The 9135-nt window shown below is 53.7% G+C and overlaps 1 protein-coding gene across 1 annotated transcript; it reads right to left on the minus strand.

The window, feature by feature from the left end:
- Nucleotides 1-2660: 2660 nt before the first annotated feature.
- LOC144173402 (uncharacterized) lies at nt 2661-4782 on the minus strand. The gene has a single exon (XM_077701848.1). It carries the CDS (start codon nt 4765-4767, stop codon nt 2734-2736), a length of 2034 nt encoding a protein of 677 aa, XP_077557974.1. The 5' UTR covers nt 4768-4782; the 3' UTR covers nt 2661-2733.
- Between the last annotated feature and the right edge of the window lie 4353 nt (nt 4783-9135).

Consider the following 9135-nt stretch of genomic DNA (forward strand, 5'->3'; position numbering starts at 1 on the left):
CCGGTTGTGAACCCTGTGTTGAAACAGTTTGCCGACATATCAAGTCAGAGAAATAGGCCTTGGATTTGGGAGGTTAAAGGGTTTGCTGGGTTTGGGGATCAAAGTTATACTTGCGTGTTTCCACTGCGGGGGCAAGGAACCCGCCAGCCAGCACTCATTGATGTAATCTAGGAGATTTTGCAAGACGGCATGATCGAGGTTTCGCAGTAGTTTATTGGGGATTCTGTCGCTAGCCGGGATGGCGTTGCGGGTGAGGTTGTACGCGGCCGCCTCGATTTCATCAAAGGAGAACGGCTCGTTCATTTTGGGTCTGCGATCCCCTGTGTAGTGAGGTGCTGGCGTGGGTTTGACGTGAGGTGGGGCAGCCAAAGCTTTCTTGAGCTCGCCCGGAAAGTCGTCTTTAGTGCCTTGGTAATTGTGAATTAATCGGCGGAGTCCGTCTGCTACGAGCGCCTCGGATTCGCCGGTCCCCACATTAGGGAACGCAGCAGGTACCATTTGTGGCGTGTTCCTAGTGTTCCTCGCAGATTATTGCAGAACTGGTTCCAGTTTTGCTGGCTGAGTTGACGGGCGGATGCTTCGGCATCTGTCGTAATTTTCGCAATGCGCATCTTCAGCTTGCGGTTCGTCTTGTTCTTTTTCTACCGTCTGAGTAGCCTTTTATGGGCATCCTAGAGGTGGAGGAGGTGGGTATCGATGGCGGGATTATGTTGCCTAAGAGAAAGTTTCTTATCATGTTTGCTTGCCTCCAGAATGACCTGGGAAGTCCATTTCTCGAGGCTTGTAATCGAATCAGCTGGGTTGGTTTCTTGGAAGTTCTTCTGATTTGTTATGCGTGATGTGCGGATTTATTGACTGCTCGCTTGTTAATAAGAAATTTGGTACTATGTTATGTAGAGGGCGCTACCAAGAGTTTCATCCAGGCCCGACCATGTAGCCTGGTGATGTACGCAAACGTCAGGTCGGGTGTAGTTTCGCGCGAGACACTGTTTCCAAGTCCGGTTGGAATGTGTTTAATAATGCAAGTAGTGCCTTACATATAAACAAATGCTTGCGTTATGAACTGAACATACTCTTTTTTGTTTTTTTTTTTCGTATTTACTACTTTTTTTGTCGATTTTTATGAGTTCGTGGATGACATTGGAAGTCGCATCGAGCAATCCGCGAGCGTCTTCCACCTAAACGAAGTATCTGAACACTCTCACACAAAAAAAAAAAACGTGAGCTGGACGTCATATCCGGGCATATATATGACCATCTGCATTCGAGAACACACGCAGTAAATAAAACTTTGCTCCGTGACATTGTTTACTTCTTTGGTTCAGTCAGGACGTGAGAATAGCCCGCCGCGGTGGCCCAGTGGTTAGGGTGCTTGGCTATGCTAAGCCGGGCGACCCATGCCCGGGAGACCCATGCCAGTTTTCAATAGAGGCGAAATGCAAAAACGCGCCCTCGCCGCGCTATATCAGGGCACGGTAAAGAGCCTCGGATGGTTCTCCGAAGCCCTCACTACAGCGTCTTCATAGCCAGTGTCGTTCGGCGGCCTTAAAAATAACCCGGTCCAAACCAGTCCTGAAATGTTTGCAACAATGCATGCATTCAACAGGGATAGGGCCTGCTGGTATCCTGGATTGTGGCATGTTAAATGCATGCAATTAACGTTTGGAACGCGAAGCTTTTGAGGCTTTGGCTTTGATCGTTGGCGGTTTGGACATTGATCGCTGCGGTTCGGCCACTCTTCACTTCACGCACGATCATCATTATCATCGTCAAATAAAGTTGGCTTTCGTGCCGTGCGTTCTCGCGTACCTTCGCCATTAGTGAGGCAAAGAAAGCTTCGCTTTAAAACAAAAGGGTTGAATTTAAGAAAGTTATATTAGGCACGTAATAATAGTAGATAAAAAATGACAGTACATAGCAATAATAAAAACAAACCTTTCAAATTCAAACATACAGTATGCACGAAGAAGAAAAGAAATACTGCACAAGCAAGTTCATGCATGGCGAAAAAAAAAACTGCTTCTTCCTTGTTTTCTAAAAAATTGGCTGGCGATTACGATACTCCCTAACGCGATGTTTGGCCGCAGCAACAGTGCGCTGAGGCAGCTCTCACTCGTGGGTACTCTTGATGGCAGTGATGATGGCAGCCTCTGCGTCGGCCGCGTGAAGTGCGTCTCACGAAGGGACCGCGAACTGCGTCATAAGCGAACGCACATCATAGTCACGCGCACGCCCCCTCTCCCGGTTTCGCTAAGCGTCGCGTTGTCGAGCGCCTCGGGAGGGCACAGCATACCGCCCGCTCCTCTCTTCTACCGCACACTTTCTGAGAGCTCTGGCTCGCGCCGCGACGGCGAACCGCCCTCCGGCCCCAATTTCGCAACATTCTCCTCCTCTGCCTACTTTCATAGCTCGCTTTTTCTTTCACTCGTCGGTCTTGCCATCGTTCCTTCGGTTACGCCGAAAACGCGGTTCAGGCCAGAGACGGCCGCCAAAGGGCTGTGCGCTAAAAACACCAGAGGTTATAACAAATGGTTACCAACGACGTTAAAAATACGTAGTTGTTGAAACCCTTAACCAAACGGACAGCATTAAAAAAAAACATTGAGAAAGTAAAAAAGTTTCAGCCGCCGTAAAGTTGTTATTTATTTTGTGTAGGTAGGTAGGAATAACTTTATTGATGCCGGCAACCGACGGTTTAACTCGTCGTGACGTTGGCCAAGCGTCGACCCGGGGTTATGCCCTACTCTGCAATACCCCAGTTCGGCCCGTTTGCGGCGGGTCGTGAGGCTTGTGCTTTTCGAGCGCACCCCGGGCCTGCTGGACGGCCCATAGTTGAGTGTCCTTGTCTGTAGACTGCACTGCACTTTGAAGTTCGGGTGGGTATGTCCTGGAGGTAGCTTCAGTCGGGAACCTGGCGCAGTCCCACATGATGTGCCATTGATCCGCCAAACCCACTGCACAAACACTGCACATACCACTCGGATAGAGTTCTGGGTGAAGCACGTGTAGCACTGCCGGGGCGGGGAGTGACCCGGTCTGTATCTGCCTTAAGATAACGGCCTCCTCCCGACTGAGTGCCGGGTGGGGAGGCGGCATTGTCCGTCGAGCTAGGCGATAACACTTGGTAACTTCGCTATAACTGGTCATTCGGTCCTTGGTTTCAAACCACCACACGGAACGGTCACTCTCGGGGGAGCGGAGGGTAAGCGCTCGCGCCGCCGAATGGGCCGTCTCGTTGTGGTTCGGTGAGGATGTACACTCGCCCGCGTGAGCCGGGAACCACTTGATACGGATGGTGCTGCCGCGGTCTTGGAGCTTGAGCTTGCCGATGATGGCGGCCGCCGGCGCGCACACTCGCCCCTTGGCAAAGTTGCGCACGGCGTTCCTCGAGTCGCTGAGCACGGTGCGACACTCGGCCTCGGAGATCGCCAGAGCGATGGCAACCTCCTCGGCGTCTGTGGCGTCTGTGCACCGCACGCTCGCTGCCGTTGTCTTGGTCCCGGTAGCCGCCGCAACGACCACTGCCGCAAAGCCTTCTCGTTCGTATTCCGAAGCGTCTACGTACCGGGCGTGCGGGTCTTGGGCGTGTTGCTTGGTGAGGGCCTTGGCCCGCGCCTGCCGTCGTTCTTGGTTGTACTCGGGGTGCACGTTCTTCGGGATGGGGTCCACGTGGATGTGGGCCCGCGCCTCCTCGCTGATCTCGCACGGTTGCCGGCTGGGAGCTCGCGGGTTGTAACCTAGGGACGCCAGGATACTGCGGCCCGTCTTGGTGGCAGAGAGGCGCTCCATTTGCGCGGTGAGCTGCGCCTCGGCTATTTCCTCTAGGGTGTTATGGACGCCGAGCTGCAGGAGCCGAGCCGTACTCGTGGTCTCCGTTAAGCCCAGAGCCGTCTTGTAAGCCCGTCGGATCAGCGTGTTGATCTTGGTCCTGTCGGTGACGTGCCAGTTGAGGTAGGCCGCAACGTATGCGATGTGGCTGATTACAAAGGACTGGACGAGGCGCACGAGGCTGTCTTCACGCATGCCAGCCCGTCGCGTCGAGACTCGGTGTATGAGCCGGATGGCTTCCATTGCCTTGGTGGTAAGCTTGTTGATGGTCTCGTCGTTGCGGCCGCTCTTGTTTAACAGCAGACCCAGGACCCTGATTTTGGAAACTTCGGGAATGCGCTGCCCCGATGCAGTCACAATCTTGATGTGATCGCACTCTCGAGGCGGAGCGCGTTTCCGTCCCGCTCGTAGAGGTGTGAAGACGAACAGCTCGGATTTGGCGGGCGAGCACACTAGGCCGGTGCCTTCAAGGTGCTGCTCGATGGTGGTAACCGCCGCTTGCAGCTGTTGCTCGATGCTGGCGTCGGTGCCGCCGGCCACCCACAGGGTAATGTCGTCGGCGTAGATCGTGTGCCGGACGCCGGTCGCCGCCACTGCCCTCGCTACCCCGATCATGACGAGGTTGAACAGCAACGGCGAGATGACTGAACCCTGCGGTGTACCCATGCTGCCGAGCTTGCGTTCAGGTAGCTTGAGGTCTCCGGCGTGCAGTTCCACCGTGCGGTTGGTCAAGAAGTCTTCGATGTAATTGTAGCTCGTTACCCCCATGTTGAGTCTTGATACTTCGGCTAATATGGCTGAGTGTTTGATTTTGTCGAATGCGCTTTGTAAATCGAGCCCCAGAATTACTTTGGTGTCTTGTGTCTTGTTGTCGATGATTTCTTGTTTTAGTTGCAACATGGCGTCTTGTGTGCTGAGTCTGTGCCTGAAGCCGATCATCGTGTCTGGATAGAGGCCTTCCTTCTCCAAGTATTCTTGCCATCGGGTGGCTAACACGTGCTCCAGCACCTTGCCCACGCAGGACGTGAGCGAGATGGGACGCAGGTTGCTAATGTCCGGTGGTTTGCCCGGTTTCGGGATCAGGATTGTTCTTGCCGTTTTCCACTGTCTAGGGAGTTTGCCCGACCGCCAGCATTCGTTAAAGTAACGGGTTAGGGCGTCGATCGATGCATCATCGAGGTTGCGCAGCATCTTGTTGGTAACGAGGTCAGGGCCGGCTGCCGAGCGGGTATTGAGCTCGTGCAGCGCTACCCGTACCTCTGACATGGTAATATCTCGGTCGAGCCACGTGTTGGGCCGCCCACTGTACGGCGGGTGGGTTTCCGTCGGCGTGTCCGGCAGATACTTGGTTTCTAGGATCTTCATAACAGCGTCTTTTCCTTGATGTTGTGTGGCGGTGTGCATGAGGCGGGCCAGACGGTCGCGCTGGTGTGACTTGGTCTTGGTTTCATCTAGAAGGTGCCGAATTAGATTCCAGGTGCATCCGCGGTGTATTTGCCCATCAGCTCGGCTGCAGATTTCGTTCCACTGCTGACGGCACAGGACCTTGCAGTGGTGTTCAATGGCCCTGTTTAAGTCGGCCACCTTCTTTCTCAATTTGCGGTTCAGCCGTTGCCGCTTCCAACGCGCCTGTATCGAACGTTTGGCCTCGATAAGATGGGCCAGGCGGCTGTCCATGGTAACGACGTCCTCGTCCGTTTCGATGGTCTTGGTGGCCGACTGCACTGCATCGCGGAGCTCTGCCGTCCAGGTTTCTATGTCTGTGATGCCTTGTGCTGTCGTGGGACGTCCCTTACGGAAACTGTCCCAGTCCGTCCACTTGTGTGCAATGGTGTGGCCCCGGAATAGGCTGGGTACCGTAATTTCGAGGATGTAGTGATCGCTTCCCAGGTCGACGCCGGTGTTGTGCCATGTTGCTTTGCCCGTGTGGTCGTTCTTGATAAATGTAAGGTCTGGTGTGGTGTCTCGTGCTACGGAGTTTCCTATGCGGGTGGGATGAGCGGGGTCCGTTATCAAGGCACAGTTGTGGTCCAGGGCATCCTGTAACAGGTCCCGTCCCTTGGCCGTGTCCTTTATGTAACCCCACGCTCGATGGGCGGCGTTGAAGTCCCCTCCGATCAGCAAAGTGTTGTCTTTGGCCTGGGTGCTGGCTTTGTGTAGTAGGGTCTTGAATTTCTGTGTGTGGTGGTTGGGGTTACTGTAGATGTTGGCGATGAACAGGCTGCGTTTCCGTTGTTTGCTTGGAAGGATTTCGGTGAAGGTGTACTCCACCCTGCTGCAGCCGTGTTTGAGTTGGTGCTCGATGAACGTGATTCCTTTGCGGATGAACGTGCAGACGCCTCGTCCCTCCGCCGGGCTAACGTGAGCGCGATACCCAGGGAGGGTGGGGGTCGCCGTCGCCGTTTCTTGCAGCAGGATGATGTCGGGTTTCTTGCTTACTGTTGCGATGTGTTGTTGCAGCACTGCTCTCTTGTTGTTGTAACTGTGGCAGTTCCACTGCCAGACCGTAAGGCCCGGCAGCGATCCTATTCTGGCTTGGGGCTGGGACATGATTGTAGCGGAGTTGGGGCTTGCGTCTGTTCTTGGAGGTATGGGTGGTTGCCGAATTGCGCCGCAAAGATGGGGCTGCAGACTATGGGCTTGAGAGTCTGTTCAATGAAGCCGAACTGCTCTTGTATGTTGTGGAAGGACGTGGTGATCAACTCCTCCAGTCGCGCCAATCGTTGGTCGGTGACGGCAGCCGTGCTGGCGTACGTGTTACCGATCGCTTCAATTTTTGCTTCGAGCTTAGTTTCCAATTCGGTCAGTTCTGTGTGGTTTTGTGATGACGTGCGTGCTCGTTTCTTGGGAGTTGGATCAGTTGTCTTCTCTTCCTGGGGCGCGTCTTGGGCTGTGTCCATTGATTGTGTGCCTTGGTCTGATGGCGTGCAGGTGCTCTGCTCGTTGGTAACGGCGGGTGTAGGTGTCTCGTTAGACTGTCGTGGGGCAGTGATTGGCTGGGCTTGTTGGGCTTGGAGTTCTTTCTTGACCTCGGCTAGCTCTTGGGCAAGCCGACGCGTGGTTTTTACCAGCGTTGCGTTGGTCGCGCGGAGTTGTTCAAGTTCCTTGTAGTAGGGGCTGGTAGTCCACGCCTGCCAGCTGCTCGGAGTGCTTCGGCTAGTAGTGGCGCTGTTGGAACTAACGCTGCTACTTTTAACTTTGCCCCTTGCTGCGTCCGCCCAGCTGACTCTGTCAAATGAGTCACGGCCGCGGGATGCGCTGCGCGATGCACTACGGGAAGCGTGGCGTGACGCATGGCGCGATGCGCTGCGTGACGCGCGGCGTGATCCGCTACGGGAAGCACTGCGCGAGCGGGAACGTCCAAGGCGTGGAAACGAGCTTGATTCGAGTGCTTGTTTTTGCCGTTCTTCGGCGTTACGGCGTTCCCATCGCCTTCGCCGCACGACGTATGGAACCTTGTATTTGGCTCTGCAGAAGCGATCCCCGGTGGGGTGTTCTCCGCCGCAGAGCTTGCATTTGGGGACACACTTGTGGCCCTCTTTTGGATTACAAACGCCACATGTAAGGCAAACACGTACGCTTGGTGTGGGGCACACGTCGCGCCTGTGACCGACCTTGCCGCATACTTTGCAAACTTCTATTTGCTTCCTGTAAAGACTGCACGGGTAGAGCGTGGATCCGTAACGCACATACCTGGGAACCTTGGTACCGTTGAACACAACGATTACTGTCGTCGTGTTCCCGATACGCTTCGCCCCTGCGGCAAGGGGGTTGTACTTAGTAACGATCTGCTGCATTATTTCGGCTTCGCTGTCCTCAAGCCCTATGCCCCTAATCACGCCCTTGACTGTGTCGTGGGCGGTCGTTCCGTAAGCGCTCACTTCGTATATTTTGCCTTGGACGTTGATAGCTTGAATTCGAGCATACTTCTCCGCTCGCTCGACGCTCGGAGTGCTGAGCACCATAATGTTCTGCTGGGTATTGGGACACGCCATATCCTCAGCGCGATCTGCCTTCTCAATTCCTGCTGCGGCCATGATGGCGGTTGCCACGCATGCAGCTCCTGCCTTGAAAATATCGAGTCCTCCGCGGGGCCGCACGACGATCTTAATTTCGTCTGCAGGCATGGCTGGCATGCGAGCTGCCCGAATCACTGCGGTCCGGAAGTTTTTGTTGAACTTCGGCTTCTGCTGAGAGCTCGGAGTATCGGTACGAGAAGTCGACTCACCCTGCGTTGCTTGCCGGTGTGGTCGGCTCTTGTGCCCGCCGATGTGCAGCCATCCGGGCGAGCGCTGAAATTCCTCGGGTGTAATTTCTTCTCCGTCTACTTGCACGCACATTTGGGAAACCTGGGAACCGTGCGTCGAAGCGGCGGCGGAGCCCTCCATGTTGTCGTGGCAGAAGAACGGCTGGCTAGGCCTAGTGAGCCCTGGGTTCGCTTAGGCTTAGCGGTTCCTCGTGGCGATGAACCAGGAAAAGTCCGATAAATCGATGAAAAACGCACCTTCGATGGAACGTCGGGTATCGGGTGATAGCGGATGCCTTTACGAACACATTGGTAATGAAATCTTCGGGATCCAAACTAATTAGCACTGCGAAAGCGGGCATTAAGAACGGAGCCGATATGAACACGTCTGTTCACCACGGCGACCGCAGCGCCACCCTATTTTGTGTACATTTTTCAAGAGTACGAATAGTGGAAGTTTAAATGTTTAATATATCGCAAGCAATGGCCAAGTTCAACTGACACTTTGTTGTTCTGCAGTTGTGGCACAGCTGCAGACTTAAAATTATCGGCCAGTTTCCTACACGCTTTTGTTTCAACGGCGTTACACAGTACAACTATTTCTTTAAAAAGGGATGATATATTCACCGCAAAATTTGAGCCAACATCTGCCTTAAGAAATGAGGGACCGCGACACTTCGCGTTCATCGCGGAATATTTCAGTGTGACATTTTGTGTACAGAAAGTGGTCTTGCTCAAGTCGTAAGGGGGCCAGACTGTTCTATTGGAAGCCGTCGCAGCATGAATGAGCAACAACCGTACTTGTAATTTAAAAACCGGGGGATGAAATTATTTCTGTTGTTGGCCCAACATTATACGTTTTCACGTTCAGAGATGCATGAAATACAATAAATGCGGTGCGCTTAATTTTTGTAACCTACCATGCCACCGTTTTGCGCACCCAAAATGGCTCGGTTTTAATTACGCATGTTTACAAACTAGAATACCTGTTCGAAATTACGCTTAAAATACCTTTACTTTTCGTGTCTAGTGGTAGCGGTGGCTTTTCAAACTCGCCAGAA

The sequence above is a fragment of the Haemaphysalis longicornis genome, unplaced genomic scaffold (assembly GCF_048455015.1).
Source record: "Haemaphysalis longicornis isolate Haplotype H1 unplaced genomic scaffold, Haemaphysalis longicornis Haplotype H1 scaffold_3, whole genome shotgun sequence".
NCBI lineage: Eukaryota > Metazoa > Arthropoda > Arachnida > Ixodida > Ixodidae > Haemaphysalis > Haemaphysalis longicornis.

Bases quoted from the DNA above. Each gene is read 5' to 3' on its own strand.
- LOC144173402 (XM_077701848.1), bottom strand. From the start codon at position 4,767: ATGATCGGCTTCAGGCACAGACTCAGCACACAAGACGCCATGTTGCAA.